The sequence below is a fragment of the Barbatula barbatula genome (genome assembly GCF_947034865.1).
Source record: "Barbatula barbatula genome assembly, chromosome: 2".
Lineage (NCBI taxonomy): Eukaryota > Metazoa > Chordata > Actinopteri > Cypriniformes > Nemacheilidae > Barbatula > Barbatula barbatula.
The window spans coordinates 23,453,947-23,479,766 of NC_136767.1; the positions used below are offsets into that span (position 1 = coordinate 23,453,947).

The 25,820-nt window shown below is 38.1% G+C and overlaps 1 protein-coding gene across 1 annotated transcript in view; it reads left to right on the top strand.

Annotated features, from left to right (window-relative positions):
- The window catches only part of tenm1 (teneurin transmembrane protein 1), a 129,142-nt gene that overhangs the window by 50,911 nt on the left and 52,411 nt on the right, over positions 1–25,820 (top strand). Inside the window, exons 4-5 of the mRNA XM_079474600.1 lie at positions 9,320–9,557; positions 14,628–14,866. Of these exons, the coding sequence (XP_079330726.1) occupies positions 9,320–9,557; positions 14,628–14,866 (477 nt within the window). The remainder of the gene's footprint in view (positions 1–9,319; positions 9,558–14,627; positions 14,867–25,820) is intronic.

Consider the following 25,820-nt stretch of genomic DNA (forward strand, 5'->3'; position numbering starts at 1 on the left):
CATTTAATGTCATCATAGTGTGTTACTTTAACTGCCGACACCACACACACACACACATTTCTCTCCACTACTCCTCTGGGTCGCCCTGTTGGATATCATTGTGATGCTTTTTTGACACCGCGGTAGACCTGATGCATATGTATGTCTCACAACTGATGGCTCGAAGTTGGTAACTGCCACTGGCTTCGTTTTCCGACACTAATGCACACTACTTATAGGGAATTACTCACTCTGCGGGCACCCAGTTGATTTTTCCGAGCACGTGTTTTTTGTATTGCCACCGAGGACCTGATTTATAAAGCGATGCCAAATAAACAGCATCTGAGATGAGATGCGCTAACCCAGAAAAATGTTACCTGGGTAACGAGATGTAGGTCACCAGGGTAACCGTGCATATGTCAAGAATCAGTAGCGCTCCGCGTTCAACAAGTGTGGGCTTCCTTGCTTATGTACAGTGCACATCTGTTAGTTACTCTCTGAGGATGAGCTAAACCCTCTCACATCTGCCTTACAGAGGAGTGAAAATTAATCACCCTATCTATTCTTTCCTGTCCATCCTCACACACTCAACATTCTGTCCTTCAACCTGGGGGGGGGGATTCGTCTGCCCGCAAGCACCATGGGAAATCTCAGGGGCTGGGTGGAGGGGATTGCAATGGTTTGTTTGGAATACTTAATATGACTGCGGGACAGAGCGCAAACACACACACATACACACACACACTTGTCTCTTTCAAGCAGATGTGTAAATAGCCCTGCGAATCGATCTGCGTGTTCCCACATACGTTTTTCACCTCTCATTTTTCATCCCTCTGGGTGTTTGCGTCCGTCCACGTGTGCATGTGTGTTTGTGTTTGATTGATGCCTCCCGAGGTATGTGAGTTAGTCATGCAACTAATTAATGGATTAGCTTGTGGACCAAAGGCTGGACGGGTGTATATACGCGCGCACCCACATATACATAGGCGAGAATAGTGGAAGTCATGGGAAGGTGAGTTTAACAAGCTTTTTTGTTCCTTTTTCGAGTTTTACATACGGCAATCGCCTGAATAACCCGCAGAAGATTTACTGTACACCGTGTAGGCACGTGTGTGCTTGCGTGCGTGATAAAGCCTGTTGTAAATAGACTGTGTCGTATCTGATAAGCTCAATGAATAGAGGGCCATAAAACAGAGCAATGAATCTAGGCTGAAATTTATAGACATACACACATTGTCCCTGTTTGGTTCTTTCTTTCGTTTATTTACTCTCCTGAGCCTCGGATTGTTTCTCAATAAGGGATCTGCCTATAATTGGAGAGCACGTGGTTTTTGATAAGACAAGGACAAACTGCGGCAACAGTAAAGGAAGGAAAAAGAAGAAAAGAAGGAAGCAGCGACGGATAAAAGAGAAGGCTGATGTAAATCAAACAGGAGGGATGTCCAGCTATAAAGTTTTATTGTGGGATGCCCGACGTCAGGCCGCAGGGGGCGAACGAAAAGGCGGATGCAATGTAAGCACAAATGGAAGAGGGTGGCTAAGTGAGCATGATGCAACAGGCAGAAGCGAGGCAGACCTAATCACAGAGCCGGCGCGTTCAGGCAGAGTCGCGGCAGTGGAGTGGGAGAATATCCTTGAGGTTTCGCAGCATGAGTCACAGCAGCGAAGGTAGAATCAAAGACCATCGCAGAGGCTCTGGCGCATGAGTCACGCCAGCAGATGTGGCCCCCAAAACTATTGCAGTAGCTCTGCAATGGGATTCGCAGCAGATGTTTCTTTGTTTAGCAGTTTTCCTCGAGTCGCTAATATACCGGAGCAGCAAGTGTTACATTTTTGGCGGTGTGCGCAGATCAGTGGTGTCAATCAATCTGAAAATAATTAAACCACATTTTTTTTATCAAAGAGAATTTACTTTGACAAAAGCAATCATAATTTCTCTTGGGAGGTCCCGTATTTATAAGACGTGTGTTGTGTGCGTATGTGTGTTTGTGTTTTATGGTGTGTGAAAAAGACCAGCTGGTAAGGGTAAACAAAGATGAAAGCTCAGTTAAAACCAGCGGTGCGCCCTTGAAAAGTGTCCCCATTGAGTCTGACTGAGAAGAAGAGATAATGCAAAATAATATGTCTTACTTCATTTACAATCTTTTATTGAAATTTTCTAATACTGATAATAGAGGTGGGAAATACGACTGAAAAGTATGGCTCTCAGAGGAGGTCAGAACGAAAGGTTGGTAAGAAATGACAATTTATATTAGATTCAATTTAATATTCAATTGAATTCAGATTTATTTCTGAAGTGTTTTACACAATATTGCATTGTACAAAGCAGCTTTGCAGTTAACAGAAGAATGCCTTGTATACAAAATACAAGGAATATGGTATTATTACAGAACACAAGTACATTAGCTGTACCTACTGCAAAAAAAGGTCAAAATATTAAGTAAAAATATATACAAAATTGTGATTTGAACGTATTAATGTTGCTATTAAGAAGAAAATTATATAAACAATCACATTAGAAATGTTTGGGTAGGTTTTTGTAACCATTCCGGCAATCACAAAATTAATTACCAGTTGGATTTCTGGTAATATCGGTTTACATTTTGCGTGACCATTTAATATACGTGGACGGATCCCTAAAATAATTTATAATCGGACCATAATTTTTGGCCGGATCCCTAAAATAATTTAAAATCGCAACATAATTTTTGTCCGGATCCCTAAAATAATTTTAAAATTGCAACATTATTTCTTATACACATGGTTGTGTTATTTGCACACTGACGTCAACAACAAATCAAATTGCATTTTATACCCTATACAAGACATATATTTATTGTACGACCAAAACTAAAGCTCTGTCTTCAGAAACCAATAGTGGCTTCTGCTGTTAAAATAACAAATAGTTCAAAAATGTATGTCTAAAGTTAACTAACATATTACTTAAATATATGGCTGAGTCTTGGGAATAACCATAGGTAAGAGTTTTAAATGGGAGAATAATTGAAAATACACGATCCATCCTGTTGCACGTAAAGTGAGGCAAGGGATGTTTGTCTGAATTTGCCTTGGATCTATCGAGCAGGTGTCATAATAAGGTCTCCTCTCTGACAGATGAAGATTTGAGGATGTATTGGCGGCAGTGGAGGGTGTCATGTAACCGAGGAGACGGCTGTGGGCAAGATGGAACTGTACATTTCCATAAGTGAAACAGATTGATTTTCCTAAAGTAATTTTGTAGTAAGAAGGATATTTAATATCGTTTTTATGGCTATAAGGTTTCCACCTTCTCTCTCTCTCCCTCTCTCTAACACACACACATTCAAACTTCATAATTTTTTGATAAGTTGATCCGGTTTTTATCTCTGTATGGAGAGAGCAATGCATACTAAGAAAGATTGAGAAAAAGAAAGAGAGAGAGAGAGAGAGAGAGAGAGACCGACAGAGACAGAAAAAGGTAGAAATCACATTTACTATTCATCTTCAGTGCGATCAGTGTCACACATTTAAGTGTGTGGATGGTTGTGTTTGCATGCATGCCTCTTTCAGGCAAAGGTTTCTGCACTAGATTATGAGGGCCAAGCTCTGTTGCCATGGAGACCAGCCAGGTTAATTGTCCTTTGCTGTGTGCGTTCATGAGTGAGCGTGTGTGTGTGTGTTTGATCTCATTCGTTAGTGTTTATGTGCGTATGCTGTGTGTGTGTGTGTGTTTGCAGCAGTTTAAGTGTTGCTGTGAATGCGATACAGTTTCTTGAGAGGTTTTGAGAAATGGTTGAGACACACACATACAATCTTACATCAATACTGTAAGATCTCCTAAAATCTCCATATATATTCAAAATGTAATTTATGCAAAGTGCTTTATGTATGCCACAATATGTTTTTTGTAATGTACTGTATATATTGTGAGGTACAAAAGACTCTCCTATATTTAATATAACACGGTTTAGAGTGAATAGACCACCAGGTCATCAAAAATGTATTGTTCCATCCTTCTATTAGGTTTAACAAATTAACTGGCCAAAGTTATAACTTTCACGTTAAGTGCTATTGTTAATCTCGGGGCTTTAAAGGTGCTGTGTGTATTTTTTTGGAGGTTGACAAAAATGCTATGTAATACATAACTATGTGTTCAAAGGTGTATAAATAATTTAAATAATGAAGCGTTATGTTTTTACTGCCTTACACCCGATGCGGCGCGGCTCTACAGAGCACGTTTTGTAAATAAGTTATCTACTTCTGCAAAGAAGCAAAAACGTGGTGACATCTTAGTTCCGTGTCAGCGACTGTAGTGCTGCTGGGGGGGTTGTTTGGAATTGGCAACATCACCGCTAGATGCCGCTACATTTCATACACTGGACCTTCAAGTGTTTACAGTTGTAGTATGTGTATTATCATTTTAATTTAGGGTGGTTAAACTTTAAAATAAGGTGCTATTTGTTAACAATTAGTTAATGCATTTGCTACCATGAACTAACAGTGAACAATACTTCTACAGCATTTATTCATATTAATTCATGTTAATTTCAGCATTTACTAGTACATTTTTAAAATCATACATGGTCACTGTTAACATTAGTAAATTAACCTTGAATAAACACGAATAACTGTATTGACATGAACTAACATGAACAAGGATTGATAAATCCTCCGAAAAGCAAAGTTGTATTATTATCTAATGTTAGCTATAATTCATTTACTAATGTTTACTTATAGCACCTTATTGTAAAGTGTTACCATTTTAGATAATCTATACAAAGTCTTGTTGATTTATAATATCTACTATATTGTTTATTGGCTATAACATTTCCCCATTGCAATATCTATCATTTCTATAAGGGTATGGATAGATAGACAGGTGTATGCACCTGCACGCGCAGATCTATCGGAAAGGAACATTTCTGTGTTTTTTATTCGCCGCTGGATCGATGAGTGATGGTGCTTTGATTACATTACCTTCAGAGGTCTATTCCCATTCAAACCATTGTGCATTTACACTGTCTAAAACATCATACATTCTCATAGATCAGAGACAGCCTAATTTAATCAGCAAACCCAATCTAAATCAATGCTGTTCGCTCTCAACTCCGCAGTCAAGTGAAATACAATGTATTTTTAAGTGCATTAGATAATGGAGGAGTGATTTCAGAAGGAGAGCTATTTTTGCAAGGTGACTCTAAACCCAATGTACGCTGGGTTTTGTGAACGAATGAACGAGGGGATTGTATGTCGGCCTTCCCAAAGATCTCCCTCAAAGCTTTTTGTGGCAACAATCACGTCAGCTTTTTTCCATTGTAGCGTTCTATTTGAAAGTGTAAAATTGTTTTTAAAGACTGTTAATTCGTGAGTATTTTATCTAGTTTCCGAGGTGATGAAGAGTGCAAAGGAGTAATGCAATTCCAGAGCTTTAAGAGAGAGCTTTCGTAATTGAATTTGTCCGAATGCTCTCTTTGTGTCCGTCCATTCACCAAGATTGAAATTTAGGGCTTAGTGTGCACATGTGGGTTTTGTGTACGTGTGTGTGTGTGTGTGTGTGTGTGTGTGTGTGTGTGTGTGTGTGTGTTCTCCAAATCTCCAAGAAAGTGTTCTCAGATTAGGAAGTAATTTTGGCTTTTAGAGAAGATTAGATGTACGGCATAAAGTGAAGAGATAGAAAGAGAAGATGAAAATAATATAGAGATGATCGCTTCTTCACTTAAACAGATAACCTCGAACAGAGCCTAATGGAATTAGTAGGGAAGGATCAGGCGCTTTTGTGCGTGCGTGTGTGTATTGTCCTTTTTACAGAATGTTGGGTTTAGCTGTAGGTATGAGCCTGTAAGCTTCGTTTTAAATGAGAGAGAGGAGAAAATTATTGAAAAGCAGCGAGCGTGCAAGCGCTGGAAGATCAGATGGCGTTTCTGTGATCTTGCAGTGTCTCCGTGGGGTTCAATCCTGATGCGTTTGGATGCTTTTACAGTCCATTCAGCCATGTGTAGTTAAAAGCTATGAGTTTACCTAACACATGTTCTATAACATATATCATGTATACTGCATTATTAAGGTTTTAGTTATATATCCTTTTACCATATTTACCATATCCTTTTACTAGGTATGTAAACAACCTCAGGTCTACATCAATGTTGTGTGTTACTCTTACTTTTTATGGGTATTCAACGCTGTTATGAATACTTGGACGTGCCTGAATACAGTTTAAACACAATAAAAAAATGTTTGATTTAGTGTTTTTTTGTGAACGTTGTTGTATTTGCTGTGTATAAATGAAGTGTGTTTGTTTGTGCCTTTTCTTGTTGACTTGTTTTTGTGTTGTAGAAAGCAATTTAATTCAAAGGAGGTGAATCATTCAGCAACAGGGATGTACTACCACTAGGGAAAAGTGTTTGATCTTATTTGTTATAGGTTATTTATCATATATATAGTTTCCCTCTCTCCGAATGTATGTCTTATTTCTGCTTTAATTTCACAGGTATACCTTTACTAAGTATTATGAATTATACATTAAATTAAGTGTTGGTCATGTTTATAGCGCTTTTTATGAATTTACCCCTTGATGATGACACTGATTCTAAAACGGTCAGTTCTGGTCCTTGATTCTGATTGGTTGAGCCGAGTTCTAAGGCATTATCAAATACCCCCCATTTATAACTGCTGACCGCATTACATAACCTAAACATCACTTTATTTCAGGGGCCTTCAATGTTTTTCAGGGTAAGGACCCCTTAGATGAGCGATTCATGGAGCAAGGACCCCCTTATACTAAATGTGTAAACAGAGCTATTTAAATAGAAAGAACCCTTATTGTCACAGCAATATTATGTTATGACATTACATTAGCACTGTTATGCATGATATTGTTGCACATACAGTGGTGTGAAAAAGTGTTTACCCCTTCCTGATTTCATTTTTTTTTGCATGTTCGTCACACTTTAATGTAAATATTAGTCAAAGATAACACAAGTAAACACAACATGCAGTTTTTAAATGAAGGAGAAAACTAAATTCAAAACTACATGTATCGGTGTGAAAAAGTGTTTGCCCCTAAACCCAATAACTGGTCGGGCCACCCTTAGCAGCAACAACTACAATCAATCGTTGGCGATAACTTGCAATGAATCTGTTACAGGACTGTGGAGGAATTTTTGTGCAGATTTGTTGTAATTCAGTTCATTAGTATTCAGCTCAGGACTTTGACTAGCCCACTCGAAAGTCTTCATTTTGTTTTTCTTCTGCCATTCAGAGGTGGTCTTGCTTGTGTTTTGGATCATTGTCCTGCTGCAGAACTAGAGTTCGCTTCAGCTTGAGGTCACCGGACATTCTCATTTAGGATTTTTTGGTAGACAGCAGAATTCATGGTTCAATTTATCACAGCAAGTCTTCAAGGTCCTGGAGCAGCAAAACAGCCCCATATCATCACACTTCCACCACCATACTTTACTGTTGGTATTATGTTATTTTTCTAAAATGCATTGTTGCTTTTACGCCAGACGTAATGGGAAACACACCTTCCAAAACGTTCAACTTTTGTCTAGTCAGTCCACAGAGTATTTTCCCAAAAGTCTTGGGGATCATGAAGATGTTTTCTGGCAAAACTGAGACGAGCCTTTATGTTCTTTTTGCTCAGCAGCAATTGCCATGCAGACCATATTTGCCCAGTCTCTTTCTTATGGTGGAGTCATGAACACTGACCTTAACAGAGGCAACTGTGGCCTGCAGTTCTTTGGATGTTGATGTGGGTTCTTTTCTGACCTCTTGGATAGGTCGTCGCAGCGCTCTTGGGGTAATGTTGGTCGGCCGCCCACTCCTGGGAAGGTTCTACCACTGTTCCATGTTTTCGCCATTTGTGGATAATGGATCTCACTGTGGTTCACTGGAGTCCCAAAGCTTAAGAAATGACTTTATAACCTTTTCCAGACTGATAGATCTCAATTACGTTCTTTCTCATTTGTTTCTGAAATTCTTTGGATCTTGGCATGATGTCTACCTTTTGAGGATCTTTTGGTCTTCTTCACTTTGTCAGGCAGGTCCTATTGAAGTGATTTCTTGATTGCGAACAGCTGTGGCAGTAATCAGGTCTGGTTGTGTATAGAGAAATTGAACTCAGGTGTGATAAACCACAGTTTAGTTATGTTTTAACAGGGGGGCAAACACCTTTTCACACGGGTCCATGTAGTTTTGGATTTTGTTTTCCCTTAATAATACAATCCTTCATTTAAAAACTGCATGTTGTGTTTACTTGTGTTATCTTTGACTAGTTTTAAATTCGTTTGATGATCTGAAACATTAAAGTGTGACAAACATGCAAAAAAAAGACGAAAACAGTTTATTATTGATATGGATATTATTGATATGGATTGTTTGAATATTTTAAGGGATTTGCAGCATAATACATTAACATTTTTTCTGTGAGATGGACAATTTACTTGTGCTGAACCTTAGCTTTTATTAAGGATTCAATGAGATGACTGACACTGGTTAATGGCACAAAGGCTATTCTAGTGGAGGTAGAGGTTGTCCCTGGATGCGAAAGAAATTATTGCAGATAAAGTCGCAGTTAAAAATTGCAATATGCGGGAGCTTCAATGAGTCCGCGCTAACATTGGTTGTAATATTTCTTTACCCATGCTAACATTTTTTAACAAAAAAGTTGCCCAATAGTAAAAAGTAATAAGCAGACCCCTTGCAGTTCCACTGAGGGCTGTGGACCCCCGGGTTGAGGACCCATGCTGTATTTACTTTATTTTTATGAAACCATGCTATGCATATAGAATGACCGTTTTATAAATGCAATAAGCCCCAAGAAGTTGTGGGTTACAGTGCATTTTATAACAGCTAAAGGAGTTCTGGCACAACGTGAAGCAGAGTTTATTCACGTCAGTTTCTAATGGGGCAAATTATAAAGCTTAAAGAATTCCTTTCTAATACATGTAACATACATGCCTAAAGTGAGATGCTAACAAAGGCTCCATGTGCTCTGACAAGAAAATAAAAGGTTGCAAAAGAAACAGAGTAAAAAGGATCGTATAAAGCATGGGTCTTAAACTCAGTTCCTGGAGGGCCACTGCTCTGCACAGTTTAGCTCCAACCCTAATCAAACACACCTGATTCAGCTAATCAACATCTTCAGGATTACAAGAAACTTCCAAGCAGGTGTGGTTTAGAGCTGGTTGGAGCTAAACTGTGCAGAGCTGTGGCCCTCCAGGAACTGAGTTTGAGACCCATGGTATAAAGGATTCTATCGTTTATCTTTTTATTTCTCTTGCAGGAAATGGACACTTTGAAGATGATCATTAAATATTATAATTCAAATAAATGTTTTTCTCTCTTATCTCTCTCGTTTAAGATCTCCCTTCCAGTCCCGTGGGCCAGTTCACCTTCCGACCCCTGCCACCTCCTCCTCCACCGCCCCACGCGTGCACCTGTGCCCGGCCTGCACCGGCTCCCCTTCCAGAGGTGGTCCAGAGGAGCACCTTGCCCGCCCGATGCCAGCCACTGGACTCCGGAGGTAAAGCCGGTCAGGATGACAATGGGCAGGCGCACAATACCTGGGCACTGAACAGCAACATACCACTAGAGACCAGGTAGGACACAAACACACACACACATGGTTTGTTTCACTTTGTTAGGGAGGACATCTTATTGACTTCTATTGTTTTCATACCAGGGTAATTACATTTTCCACATCTAAAATTGACTGAAAAAAACTTCGATTTCAGATGATTTATGAGGCTAGTAGGGACCACCCTTCATGTCAAATGTCTTAAAAGTCTTTTTTTTAAGTTTGACGATATTTGTGATGCCCTTAAAGGGACAGTTCACCTGCCATCATCTACTGAGCTGTTCCGAATCTGTATGAATTTCGTTGTTCTGATGAACACAGAGAAAGATATTCAGAAGCATGCATGTAATCAAACAGTTCTTGGCTTCCATAGTAGGAAAACTACAATGATAGTTAAAAGTGTTTGCTTTGCTACCTGTTCAACAAAACAAAGAAATATATAAAGATTTTCCTACTATTTTAATTTTTGGGTAAATTGTACCTTTAATGTAAATCGCACATAAATCTTTTTGCATTTTGAGCTTTTCATAAGTGCATTATTTAATATGTCTATTAAACTGAATGTAGGTGAATTCACTATTCTTGTGGGGACATTTTGTGGGGTAACTTTCAAAATTATTAGAATTCAATAGCTGGATAATAGAATGCGGCATACAAATCCCTAGCCATGTGTTTTTGAGAAAAACTAAGAATATGCATGAGTTGGGTGGATGATGATGACGATGATGAAGATGATGATGCTGATGAAGATTGAGGGATGACCTACTCTTCCGAAAGAGAGAAATGGAAGAGTAAATAAATGATGAAGGATGGACAGGTCTGTTTTGATGGTGGAAATGAAGCTGTCTGATGGAGGCGATTGTCTTATACACACACAAACCCCAAAGATATTGGTAGAATGAAAGCTGTGTGTGTGCATATATCAGCCTGCGTGTGTGTGTCGCTTGTTCTAGATTTCCAGCAAGGTGAATTTGGTTGTAGCGGTCAGACTTTTTATTTCCATTTGCAAACATTTAGCAAAATAAACAAAACAAGCAGCCGCATGCCTGCCCAACCGCTGATAGCTCTCACATACACGGAGAAATGGTTATTATTTTATAAAGATTTGCTATATTGGACAAGTGTTTATGGTTCCTTGTCACATTGTGATTAAATAAAAGCCACATGACTCTCCACACAACACCTCATAGCTGATTTAAAGTTCTCTGAACTACGCTGAGCACTGCAGGACCTTTAGAAACTCAACACAAGTAGAAGGCAGCAAAGGAATGTTTGTGCAGGTGGCTATTAAAGGAATGCTGGGTAACTTAGACCTTATGTATTTTTCCATCAGCTTTAAGTCCTGTTTTTCAAACATCAATTTAAAGAAGAATGAAGTTCCTGAAAGTCGCAAAACCGCACAAATGGAGCGGCGTAACGCCTTTAAATGCCCACTTATCTCGGCTTGTAAGAGTGCATGTCACCCGTTCAGATGTTGCTTCGAGATTCAAAGGTTAACGAAAAGCAGATTTACCAATTTTCTATAGTGGTTTGAAAATCTAGCCAACAGCCCCGGGAAAGGCCTCAGGTTAAAGGGATGATTCTGGCCAGTTTTGAAAACACGCGGGATGACATTGGCGCTGTATTGGGAACGTGTCATCGCCATGGTGATGTCTATACTTGCTGACATGTTGGTCTCTCTCAAATGAACTTTCTCAATTAAATCTGGATCGATAGAGCAACATTAATGCACAGAGGAGAATCATCCCCATCAGCATATCATTCTGGACACTCGCCTAATCAGGTGACCAGCACTATATATACAGTTTATTTCATTTTATATGAAATTTGTCATTTTAATATATCTTTACTGTGTGTGTATACTGTGTGTAATTTTCGGTAGAATATTTGTTGTCTTTTTGTTTTAAAGCTTTCAATTGTGTTGTTTAAAAACGTTACTTGTGCGTCTTACAAATAAATACAACGCATATATTGTTATATACAGCCGTGGAAAAACTTCAGCTGGCGAGAACACACAGAAGATTACAGGTTTTAAAGCAAAATATTCTAGCACATAAACTACTTTCACGTCTGAAAATGTGTGTATTGTTTTTTAAAGCAAACACATGAAAAACTGTTAAATGTGGCATTTCTACAAAAAACTACAGTACAGTGTTAAAATAAAACTGATGTATATGATTTTTATAAATAAAATTATAGTTAAAATATAACATCACGGAAACAATTAAGAGACCATTCCAACTTTTCATGCAATCAGGATTTCTAGATGTTTTGTGGAACATTCCAGTTCAGTGTCTGTGGAATTTCAACCAAATCAAACCTCAGGAGTGACATAAAATCATCCCACAGCAATGTGAAAGACTGACAGCATGACAAGACACATGAAAACTGTAATAATAATTAAGAAATCCTAGACACATGTACAAATTACTGTTGTATTGCTTTAAAGTAAACGTGGACTTGTTTTGTCTTTGCAGTTTTTGAGGTCTGAAAAAATGCAGAGAGAAAAAATGTTTAGCTGTTAATCCAGTTTTCATTTTTTGCAAATGAATGCAAATAGAAACCATATTTCTATTTGAAATTTGGGGTAAGTATTGTTAGTAGTTCACAGAATGAAACAAAAAAAACAGATTCTTTTACCTAAACACATGCCTATAAATAGCTTATTCAGAAAAACAGAAAATAATTTTAAAATGGTATCTTGTTTTTTTCTGCGGCTATCTGTACAATCCATTTTTTTTAAATAAAATTATATTAATCAGTTTCATTTTAACACTGTATTGTAGAAATGCCAATTTTTCACACATTTCACAGTTTTTCATGTGTTTTCTTAAACTACTTTCAACACTTCTTATTTTTTTATGCGCTAGAATAATTATTTTGGGACAGCATAAATCTGATTGAAAAAACTGTTATCTCCTTTGTGTTCTCACCTGCTTTTTTCTTTGTCTCCTTCTGTCTGTGTTTCTCTTTCCCTTCGTTTTTCTCTTTCTCTTTGTTTTGCCGAGTGTTAATTGTTATTTATTTATTCTACAGTAAATAAAGATAGGATTAGTTCTGCATGTCTAAGTGTGAAATTGACTTTCTCCTTTTTTTAATGGCTGATGTACGCTGTAATTTGACGTACGCTGTGTCTCAAGCCTCATTTTCCCATTGCATGCTCATTTAAACGCTCCTTTTTAGGGCTTTGTTCTGCATCCCTCTTAGACACTGTAAACAAATTTACCAAAACTTGTGTGAATATCTGCATGTTTCCTCATTGATTTGACTCGCCTCTTGTGCATAACCTAAAGAACACATTCTCCAACCCACTTTTTTTACATGCATCCACTTGCTTAACTCATATAGATGCATTGGCTGGGGAGTGTAAGATTTAAATATGATTTTATTATATATTCATATTACAAATATAGATTTTTTTATATACATACTGTATATATTGAAGAGATTATTTAAATAACTCATTGAAGCCTTCTGTAGGGAATGAAGTGATGTTGTGGTTTATTAATTGTAAAAAAACGAATGTATACAACAATACAAGTCAATGGGAAGCCTCCACTATAATTGAAAGACAAACCTGTATGGTTTATGCACGTACATGTTTAGTTTTCCCTGTCGTCTTCAATCCATATCGATGCCATCACTTTTTCGCCTTTTCAGCATATGAAGATGTAAATGTGTTTAGACTGATCTACCTTTCAATGATTTTGGGGCTTTTTATTGATTGACTCTTTGTGTCTTTAGAAGAATTATGCACACATTTGCCCAGTTATTTTCCATCACCCTGTAAATCCAGACTCGCTGATGTGGCAAAGAGATCAATTATTGCGGAGAATACATGTGTATCTTGGGAATTTGAAGGTCTTGCTTCTGTCGCCTTTGGGCTTTTAACCTAAAAGCTGTAACCGGTCTCCCTGTGGCTATCCGTCTTATCTGTCTTGTTTATGGCATGGCCACAGGGACGTGTCTCTGCATGTGTGTGTGTGACGTGGATTTAAAGGTGATACAAACAAACTTTGATTTTTAAAGTAACCAAGCACTTTAAGCTTTCACATTTGATCACTAAGCAGATGCTTTAGTTCTTATTAATTCATTAATTCTCAGAGATATTTAAGCAGCTGTGTGGTAATGTTGAACGATAGCTAATTACACATTTGTTTAAGTCCCGTTGTTTGTAGTTAACACAATAATTATTGGAAATAAAATAACAAAGGTTGCAGCGATAACAGCAAATGACGATAGATTAGAAAATAAAGCAATGCCGTTATGAAACGTTAAGACTTAAAGGGAAAGTTCTGTCATTATTTACTCGCCCTATTGTCATTTTAAACCTTTCTTTCTTCTGAAGTACACGAAAGAAGATATTTTGAAGAATGTCAGTAACCGAACAACGGCGGTACCCATTGACTTGCATTGGTTTCGTGTCCGTACAATAAAAGTGAATGGGTACCGTTGTTGTTCGGCTAGCAACCTTCTTCAAAAAACAAAGAGAGTCATAGAGGTTTGAAATTAAAGGAGGATGAATAAATGATGACAGATATTTTCCTTTTTTGGTGAACTGTCCCTTTAGACCTCCTTAAAATAGTGGAGGTGACTTCCCCAATCCACTGCAAACTTGCACTCAGGTCTGGATCAATTTTAAAATGACATCGCCACTTTACAAGTTCCAATCAATTTCTTGTGGAAGTTTTCTATTAAATATCCTGTTTCACCCAAATGAGATAATCTGGGTTGCGACTGACTTGAGCGCAAGACAACAACAGATGAGTGTATGTGCGAGTAAATTGTTTTTAAGTAGGCACCTTTTAATTACTCAAGAATGGACTCCTCGGTGTAATTAATATCATAATTAATCTAAGGGATGTTATCTATTAATACTGGCTCATTTATCTCTGGTGTTAAATATCTGTAATTAAACGCACGTGAGAGCAAATGACTCCAATTAGGAACCGAAGCAAATAAGAGTGATCACACAGTCAAATTACACCTCTGTATCATTCTTACACCTTCTCTCTCTCTCTTTCTTACCTGTCTGTGTTTGAACGAATTTAATAAACAAGTTGACCAAAAAAACGTTGCTTTCTGTTTACAGGCACTTCCTGTTCAAACACGGCTCAGGCTCGTCGGCCATTTTCAACGCAGCCAGTCAAAACTACCCTCTGACATCCAGCACGGTGTATTCCCCGCCTCCGCGGCCTCTACCCAGAACCACCCTCTCCAGACCGCTCTTCTCCTTCAGCAAACCGTACCGATGCTGTAACTGGAAATGTACGGCTCTGAGCGCCAGCGCAATTACGCTGACTCTGGCTCTGCTGCTTACCTACATCATCGGTGAGAATCTTATCTCCATGTATCTCTCTCTCCATCCGTGTGCGCTGTCATGCTGGTTGGGGTCATATGGAATTAGCAGAACTCGCACTGTGAAAAACTCTATTAGAGGGATGAATATTTATGAACGAGGGATGAGGGAGAACGAGAGATGAAAGAGTAAATATCCCACAAGGCCGTTCAGAGGTTAATGGTGTTAAAGTTTTGTTTAGCCAAGTCGCCGTGTGTGCGCGAGAGAGCGAGATGTGCTTATATGCCACTCGGCGTACCGACTTAATTTTCAAAAGGCTTTCTCCCGCAGATCCCGCTAAAAAATGATGTGTGTTTTACAGAAAAACATTAGGGTAAAAGGTTTCATCCATTAACGCTTGAAAGGCTGCAGTTAATAAAGTTTCTGGTCAGAAGTTCACGCGGCAGGCTCTTAAACACTAATCATGTGTCTGCGAGTGTTTTTTCTCATTAATGAAACAAGGACCTGCTCAATTCCCAAACTCGTTCTAATGATTTTTTCACGATCTGACGTTCACGGTGTTCATTTCTGTGTTACAATGTCTATATCTGTTCTGAACACGTTCAATTTGGAATTACGACTTTTCGCAGGACAACTAGTTACTTTGGGCTACAAGAGACTTTATCATTTCCGTGCCACTTGGAGCACCAAAGAGAAACAATGTGGTTTCTAGAACAATACCAGTTTTTCATTGACCATCAAGACCATTGTTTAGACATGTTGGGGTTTCAGCTAACGCTTAAAGGTCCAATGTGTGTGTGTTGGAGGATCTATTGACAGAAATGCAATATAATATGCTTAACTGTGTCTTTACAAACCTTTCAAAGTAAGGCGTTTTTATAGCCTTATCGAATGAACTATTTCTGTCTACATACACCGCGGGTCCCCTTACATGGAATTCGCCATGTTGTTTCTACAGTAGCCCTAAATAGACAAACTGCTCTACGGAGCGTGTTTCTCAAATTCGTTATCTCCTTCGGCCAACAAAGCGAAAATGTGATGGCATCTTAGACCTGTATCCGCCACCGTAGTGCTTCGAAAGAAGGGGTTAAGTGAGCCGTTGGTTGCAAATCGCAACCTTACCACTAGATGCTGCAAAAATTTAAAGCAGTTTAAACTTCAATAGAAAAACATATTTTTATTATATGGAAAATTACAACCCAGTTTTACATTTTGGAAAGTAATTTTTATAATAGCAGAAAAACAGTTTACTGTTTATTTGTGTGTTTGTCTAAGAGATGTGCATTTAATAATCTGATGGCACTCTTTCAACCTATTATTAGTTGCACCCTGTCCAAACAGATCCCATCCGTCCGCATTGTCTCTCGGCTTTCATTCTTATCTTACGATCTAAATGTGTTCTCAGTTCATTTTCTGGCCAAATGAAGGGAGGCAGATAAAGGAATAAAGATAAAGAAGATTGTAAAGAAATAATGAACGAATAAATCTACATTATCTTTACTTGCCGAACAAAAACTTGAGTCGCGTCGAGTAAAGGTGTCACAGATGAGAAGAATAGGGCCCATAAAACATGTTAACTAGAAAGGTAACTGTATATGTGGCAGCCCTGAGGTCTGCTTTGATTGGTCCATTGGTATTATCGTGAATATCCCTTTCCATTGTTGTTTGAGATTTATTGTTAGGATACTGTTAAGGTTAGGACCAGCTCCAGAACAACTTGAGGATGGGTTGGACCAAAGATAATCTGCAGATGCTTTTCATATTTTCTGCTATGCATATCTGAGAAAAGAATATAAATTGCAACCCGTAACTTTTTTGGCTAAATACTAGGGATGGTCAAAACTAATCGACTAGTCGTTTAAACAGTACAGCTCCTATAGTCGACACTGAAAACAACAGTCCATTACACAGAAACATTACACGAAATGTTATAATTTAAATGACTTTCATTTTAATGTTTCGTTTAAAAACATTTTAAATAACAAACTAAAACAGTATGTTTGAAAAAGAATTATTCATAGTCTTTAAAAGTGTATCATGAACAAAATTGTTATTTTAGGTCAAATCTAGCATTCGTTTCCTTTTTGCAAATTGTAGTGTTTTTGAAAGACGAGTTGTGGGTGTTGGAATGCTCTCGAAACATGGATGGATTTCTGTCGAAATCTCTGACTGGAGATTCAGTGCAGGTCCGGGTATTGGTTTAAAATTCTAATAGGGATCAAGTTCACGGCTTGGATTAAGGTCAGAGGTTTTTCTAGACTTTCCGTCTCCAACAGAAGCATTTAATTGGTCTGTGTGTATAATTAATTAAATGAATCTAATGAGCCAGTATCGTCTGGCCACTACAATTTTTACCTTAACAAGCACACATTAGCTTTCAGACTTCCACACGCTATGAAGACATTAAGTGGGGTGTGAATGTGTGTGTGTTTTTGTTGTGTCCTAATTGATTCAAGGACTCTGCAGGAACAGAAAGAGAGCAGCAATCAATAATTGTTGATGAAAATGTATCAAAGGCTTTGGGCGAGTGTGTGTGTGTGTGTTTGTTTTAAAGAGAGAACATCTAGATATTATGCTCTTATTTTTCTGAACATTGTGATAACAGACACTGAACATTTTTTATGTGAGTTTTTGGGGTGTGTGAGTGGATCTTAAAGTTGTTGTCTGTGGTGTGTATTGCTGTAGAGAATAAATGGAATGGGGAGGGGGTTGTGTATGTGTGCTATGACCCAGATAGCTGACAGAATCCAGGGAAGTAAGATGGTTTCCGCGAGATGAACTTTCATCCAGCCAAGCCATGAATGTCAGGACTAAATATCCAGGGACATTAGGCAGGTTTTAATTATACTGAAAATGGAGATGACAAATTATTATGATAATGGTGAGGAAAATTAAAGGCCATAGGTAACGTGCTTGTTTTCCTTTGTACTTGTGCGTCATTTTCCGCGTCGACAGGCAATGACCATTAGGTGTCCACACTCAACACGCGTGTGAAACCAAGACAAGAGACGATGAAGAAACCAAAGAAATCAAATATAATCTAAACCTGATGGTCCTCACTGCATAGCATTTATACATCTAATCAAATCACAGAAAAAGGCGAAAGCCACGGACGCTATTTTTCTCATTAGAAATTCCATTTCACTCGGAAATGCGCCAAAATACGGAAGTAAAAATTTATCGCAACTTCCGGATCATGGGGACTTTAAATACAGAAGAACAAATAATTTACTTAGATAATTAATTCGGCAATGCGTTTGAGGACACATGACGCTATCACTGAGTTTTTTTTACCTGAGGGAGGGTTTCAAACAGACCAATCACATCGCTTGCGGTACGCAGAGGGTCCACGTTGAGTTGATGCGTTGTTACATTTATGGAGAGGTGCACGTCAGGCTACACAGAGCTACGCACAGCATACGGCGTAGGTCCTACGCATTACTATAACTTACACTTTAAGGCCACTTTTAAAATGTTCAGATGATAAATTGTAGTTTTTATTACGTGCAGCCATTAATTTAGTTTAGACTTAACTATTATTTGCTGTTCAAAATTGTATTTGTATTATATACTTATTTTTTATGTGTATTTTTTACATGCTATATTTTATCAAAACAACCACTTTAGTTTAACACATCTAGTAGTAGCGAATTGCAACCAATGGCTCAACACCACCCCTCCCGTTGGAAGCTGGTTTTATAACATCCTGCAGAAGGATATGCCAGGTTTTATCAAATATTTCCTAATTTTACTCTTTAGTGGGGTTGTAAGAATCAAGAGATTAACTTGAAACCTGTTTTTCGACTGTCACGAGCCAGGTTTCTGAACATCAGATGGGTGTCACTGATGTTTAACTGTTCTGTAATCTGTCATGTGTAATGAAGTTTGGGATTCTGGTGCCAAAAGTCCAAGGAGTCAATTTTGCAGATTAGTTTCAATAAATGCACTTTTTGGGCTGCAGAGATAAACCATAAAACCTTATTTAATGGAATCGCCCTTTTTTTACATATCTTTTATCTAAATTTGGCAGGAGTCCACGTCCACTAGTATGCGATAGAGTGATGGAGAAATTGTATGAGAGAGATGGGGCTTGGAAACGCAGGAAGAGGCGGAGCACATGCAATAAAAACGCAAAATAAGTCCACGTCCAAGAACATGGGGGTGATTTTCTCTGGTGAATCTGGCATTCAACACTGTATTATTCATTTAATGTTATGCACACATGCTGATCCTCATGTTTTGTTTAGCCGACACACACATTGTGCAACAGCCACAGACGTGAACCGTAAGTGCATACATGCACATAAACATTTTTACACGTAAACACTCGGTAATGATTTCTGAAGTTGTGATGAAGAGTTTACAGCTTCAAACGAAGGTGAAAATGTATGTGTATATGGATCATAGTGTGTCTTTTCATGATCAAAACTCGCTAAATGCAAAAACTCTACAAAACCTGCAAGCCTTCACTCAACAAAGCAGCTTCAAGCCACGCTTCTTGAAAGGAAAGAAATCAAAGTGTTTGTCTGTGTGCGTTACCACGTTTATTTCCAGAGGATGAAAACACACCCTACAGCTATGCGTAAGGGCGTTTTCAGTTGATGGATAGAAAGACGTGTCCTGAAAACACACACCTTTATGTATACTGTATGCAGTTTTCTCTTTGGCAAGACTGAGAAATCACAGTGATGTATGCAGATAAATGTTTCTGAGGTCTGCAATAAAGCCAATTAACCAGGCCTGAGAGGTAAAGCTGTTTTAAGGTCTTTGGTAACAGCTCATTCAGGACGAATTTATTAACATGTTAGTTTGTCCCGCGAGAGGGCTTTCATACAGAAATCAGAGGTTTATCTGTGCTTTAAAGCATCACGTCCGATGTTTTTTTCCGCTTTGGGATGATTTCGGATCTCAACTGTCAGATTTATTGATATTTTTTTATACCTTACCCCTTTTACGCATTTCCTCTAACAAGCAGATGTTCACACAAAACAAGTCACATTTCCCTCTAAATTTTGAAAGGAATGTCACCAGGAAGAATTGTTTTATTACTCGCAAGATGCTCTTTCATTGCTCAGGAGATCTAATGAAGATTTCAGTTGTTTATAAAAAATCTTTGCATGTCTCTCAAAAATACAAATTAGATATATCTCACATGCGGAAAAATGTCGTTATTACAGACTAAAATCAACATGATAACGTATTAACTCAACCCCTTTCTTTTTGCTTTTAACTCTATAAGCAATACAATTTTACACTTTCATACAGTATATATAATATATTAATATGGTCTTGACATGCATCTTTTCTGTTTGTTCAGAAACAGAACAGATGTCGTCTTAGCATCAATAAATAACAAAGCTTCTCTGCCTCTTTTTAAATAAGCAGAACCAAATCCGCTATCAACCGCATTAAAATATACAGTGTAGACAGGCATCATTTTAAGACTATTTAGAGTATATTTGTGGACAAATGTATACCCATTTGATATTATTCCAAAGAATTTGCAGATTTTTCCTAAATTTTAGTGCAGAATTAATATGAAAAGTCTGCAGATTCTGTGTGGACTTGCTTTTGAGGAGAAGAAACTTGTCATAGGTTTTGCTCACATAAAAGTTTTTCGTTTACATTTACGCATTTGGCAAGCGCTTTATCCAAAGCAACTTACATTGCACTGACTCTACGATACATTTGTTTCCGACTATGTACAATCGCCTGGGCTCGAACCCATGACCTTGACGTTGGTATCATAATGCTCTAACCTCTGAGCTACAGGAAATTCTATGAGAGGGAAGATGTACATACAACAGGATTACTAAAAGTACGTCATTTGAAAATGTAAGTTCATGTTATGTGGCTCTTAAAAATATATTTGGGGCCTGTGTTTTTCCTCAATAGGAGCCAATCTAATGAAATTTCTGAATCATGATTGCAGACTTTAAGGCAAATCTGAGCACAGTTTGAGACATTGGTGAGATGATGACAATTTGTTTGAACAAATACAGGAGACATGTATGTTTGAACACTTGGCAGGAGGATCCATTTGATCCATTATTGAATTGAGATGTTACATTTTATATTAACTCATTTAGCAGACACTTTTACACATGCAACTTGCAAATGCAACAAAAGCTATTCAAGGGAGACCCTGCAAATTTCCGGAATTGCTTTTAAAGGTACACAATACACACGAATACAGAGGTGTGGGTGAATAGTAAAAAAGAAAGTGACTTAACAGTTATGAATTGCATCTATAGAGTTTTGGGGAAGATAGAGGGATTCAGTTGTTTTATGGAGTTGGAACGATCTTTCCATCATTGAGGTACAATGTCTCTCATCCCACAGTTTTATAAAGTATATATAATATAGGTTTGTTGTAAAGCTGTTTTGCTTTGTACTGTCTACAAAGGCAGCAACACTCCAGCATAATAACCTTCACAGAATCTCAAAAGTGAGTGATTTGAAGTGCTCTTAGACAGCAACTTGTGTCTTAGAAACCGTGCTCATCACGTGAAGTGGACATAAGACTTGACTCATAATTGATTTGAAGGCGAGTTTGGCATTATCATATTGCTAAGCTGAGACAAGATATTCTAATAAACGTAAAAACACAATTCACATAATGGAAAGAATATTGCATTTTCAATTGCAATAAGACTATTAATAAAAGCATTTCTCTTGACTGTGCTTTTTCGGTGCGCTCATCAAAATATATTCTGGGATTGCCGCCTCCGTGATAAATGCACATCATGATGTTGGGAAAATCGAGGGATTTTAGATGGTATAATTAGCTGCCTACTTTCTTAAAGCAGCTTCTGCTTTGGGAGCATTTGCTGTATAGTTGGTCAGGCTAATTTATTTACAACCGAGCTGCTAACAAGAGAGTTTTGGAGGAAATGTAGAAGTGAATGTTTTTACTCATGCTTCAGGTGCTTGTTACTTGATGTGGGCCACAACCGGTAGCCAGCGGAGAAAGATAAAGAGAGTTGTAATGCCCGCTCTCCTGGGTTCATTGAAGGCCAGACGCGCCACTGCATTCTGGATCATTTTGTGTTCGCATGCAAAAAAAGGTTGGCAAAGAGAACATTGCAGCAGTTTAGTTTAGAGATGATAAGTTGATCTCAAAATCACTTCAGAGCTTTACTCACGGTTGCTTTTAGCGTTCATGTAGCACATTTTTACACTGTTTAAGAAACAACCTATAAATGGCTTGCTTTGCTGTCCCTACATATTTATTTTTTCTCGGCTGTTTTCTGCATGTTGCGTGTGAAAATAAATGAATGCATGCGCTGGTAGATTAATTTCAGTTCATTTGCACTTGCCAATTCACACTCGACTTTTATCATCAACAGTCATTTGTTATGTAGCAGGCGTCTCTGAGCCAAAGAGATGCTCTGCGTGCACAAACAGTCCTGTGGGAGAAACCCAGAGTTCAGGAACACCTCAGTGCTTTAGTTTGTCCTCGTGTTTAAACCTTTAGGTTTCTGTCTTAGATCATTTAACACAAAGCTTTCACCAGTCCTGGTAAAACCTTCACTTTTTATTAGCAGGAAGAGTCTGTTGCCACTTTTGCTGCGGTGTACAAAAAACATTGTATTACTGCAATCGCATGATTCTCATTGTTTGGCAGCTGTTGCTCAGTCTGTAGTCATGAGTGTAGTGCTTAAAATCAGTTGGTAATCACAAACCCACATACACACACACACACACTGGATGACAAATCCAATTGTAAAATCTGGAAACAAGGCTGAAGAGGGGTAAAAAACGATAAGCATACCGCCGCAGTCTTTCCGAATAGGAAAGTCAGACATTTCCATAAGCGTTAGTTAGATAACATTTGTATATATTTTTTTAAATCAGCAATAAAATCTGACAACAGTGCTATTTACATGTTGTTTTAGCTCCATTCACACACGCACACACACACACAATTTTGTTTTATTTTATTATTTTGTTTTATTCAGTTGCATCATTTATTTATTTATTGCTGTCTGTGGTTTATTCAATCACATACACGCACACATACAATTTTGCATTTCAAATGATATTTAGGGCCGTCAAACGATTAATCGCATCCAGAATACAAGTTTGTGTTTACATAATACAGTATATGTCTGTGTACTGTGCATATTCATTTTGTATTTATAAACACAAAAACATACTCATTGGTGTATTTTATGTTATTATCATTTTATTCAGCTAGAAATTATAGACTGTGTCAACAGCCATCATAGTCTGTCCTTTCCTTGCAGGTTTTTTCTTTATTCTGTCATCCCAATATAAGTTTTCTATAAATATAAAGAAAATGACAGTTTTATACTGGCAATCATCTACCTCCTTAAAGTTATTCCCTGTAAGAGGAGGGGCTTATCTTCTCCCCTCCCTAAAAGGGAGGGTTTATCTTCTCTTCCCTCGAAGAAAGAGGCTTATCTTCTCCCTAAAAGACAAAGCATTCGTCTTCAGTCTTCATTAAAGTCAAGGAGTTATCTCAGTCGGGAAAGTGGCGAGGTCAGGCAACGAAGCCGTCCTCTGGAAATACGACCTCGCCGAATGTTCGTGAGAAGCATTTTTACATCATTTCGATAAAAAGGCAATCAATTCATTGCACCTCTCCTCTCCTGTCTTTGCCTCTAAGCCCCTCCCACTTTCTGTCAACCTCATAACTGCTCTATTAATTCAAGCCGAACCGCAAGTCTGCAGCATCCCTCATCTAAACAACGTTCTCATCATTTCAGAACAGCAGCTGGATGTGAAAAACGTCTGCCTGTTACCTCCTGTTATTCAAGCTTTTCCAGGCCTGTATCCGGTGCTCCAGCCTTTTTAAACACTGACTCTCCGCCACAATGGCCAGGCCAGAAAAGCTCATTGTTCTCATTGACCGATAGCCAGGACACACAATAAATGAATCCATTTCTTTTAGCTTGGCTTCCGAAGCGGGGATATTAACAAACCGTGGCATGACAGTAAACTCAGAGAGCTTAACCATTTCTCAGTCTCCGAGCAGTCCGCTATTCAGCCACAAGGTTAAAGCCGGCTTTGATGTATGTGCATCGTACAGCTTTCAGTCCTTCCCGGTGAAATGCTTTTCCTTTAGCGGCCCTCTACCCTTTGTCCACCTCTCTCTCGTGCGCGCACGCGTCCACAACAAATCCTGTAGCCAATGTTATATTTTTTCCAGCTGTCCTGGACTCCACAAATCATGTTTAAATCTGTTGATTTAACAAAAGCCCTGATGAATGGCGTCCTCCCCGCTTTCTATTCTCGCTCCCTTTCAAGAGTGCTGAATCCTTCCCAGCGGTCCATCTTGTCGAAAGGGAGAGAGAGAGAGGAAACAAGGAGGCAAAGGGTCAGCGAGACAAATGGGGGAGAGAGAGAAGGGGAGAGAGAGAGATTTTTCTCTTCATTAGCGGTTGTAAAGAGAGAACTAGCGGAGAGGTTAGAGGTTTTAAGGGATCGATGTTTGCCGTTCAAGGCTCTGAGAAACGTCCTGCGGGGTAGAGAAATGTGGCCTCTGTGGAATTTATGAGACCTTCTAGATGCACACCCTTAAAGCGCTTTGTGATCCGCTCGCACACCGCGGATCGTGGTTGCACTCACCGATAAAAAGCTTTGTGATGTCATCGATCTGTTTGGCCCGTCTATCAATTCCTTCCCTCTGTCAATCTCATTCTCTCGCTGTCTTTTGTGCTGTCTGAAGATCTAATCATATTTTAGTGAGACGTAAACGTCTATACAAAATCTATATAAACTTCTATAACCTGCTGATGATTTCAAATGATCAAGTACTTTTTAAACCTATAATTTTTTATCTTTGATTAAAATATTTAATTTTTTTGCATTTGTTATACTGCAGATATATTGGATTTGATGTTGTTTTAGAATGTGGCTACAATGAAATCATTTAGGAGGCATGTTTAAATGAATATTTTGCCTGGGAAAAATCTGTCAAGCTGTGTAAATCTGTATACATTTTTAAAACAAAAAAAAGATAGTTTGGAAGAATGAATGTAAACAAACTGTTCTGGGGCAATATTGACTACCATAGCAGGAAGAAATATACTATGGTAGTCAATGGTGCCCCAGAACTGTTTGCTGTTAACATTCTTTAAAATATCTTATTTTGTGTTAAACATAACAAATAAATGTAACAATTTGATGGTGAGAAAATGACGACAGAATGACATTTTTTGATGAAGCTTACCAATACCCCTGTAAAGCTTTACAATTTATAGCGCACAAATAGTTGGTACTTTAAATGAAAATACTTTGATCAATAACCAGATGAAAATAACCAACGTTTTATTGCTAAAAAGATTTTATAGCTCAAGAGATTTGATAGAGATCTGTTGTTTGTATTTATCATTTTAGTTTCAGATCAAAGTTTCAATTTAGTCTCAGACTCTACAATTGCAATAGAAACAATTGAAACAAACGAGAAAACGGTTAATAAACTAATATTATGGAACAGTGAAATAAATGTAGAAAGTAGAGGTGGGTGATCTGGATGTGGGTCATTTGGATTGGAGGAGAAAAGTTTGACTCGATGCTGAAATCTTCAATAATAGTGACTTTTGATTGCAGACTTTGCAAATCTGAGCTCAGTTTGTGTCATTATTAAGATCTCTAATTGAGACATTTGTGAGATTTATGTGTACTTCTTCATATGTATCTGAGTTGCAGGAGATGCACGTTGGGAGAAATCTTTTAAGATATTCTGTGATTGTTTTTTAATTTTGTGCATGTGTCAGTATTAATTGAAATAAACAATCTTTCTCTCTAAATTTTGGATATATTTTTCACACAACATTTCTGCAAGGGCACATTACATTTTGTCTTCAAATCTGACTAAAGTGTGTTATCGTAATTGAGTTGCCTGCCTTTCAGAACTGTATAAAATGTTGCCTTGCTAGGTGTCAGGACATAGACATAAAGAAATACTTTACGTGTCCTTTCCCCGACTAAAGACTGGACTCTGTGTTGAAGCTGAAC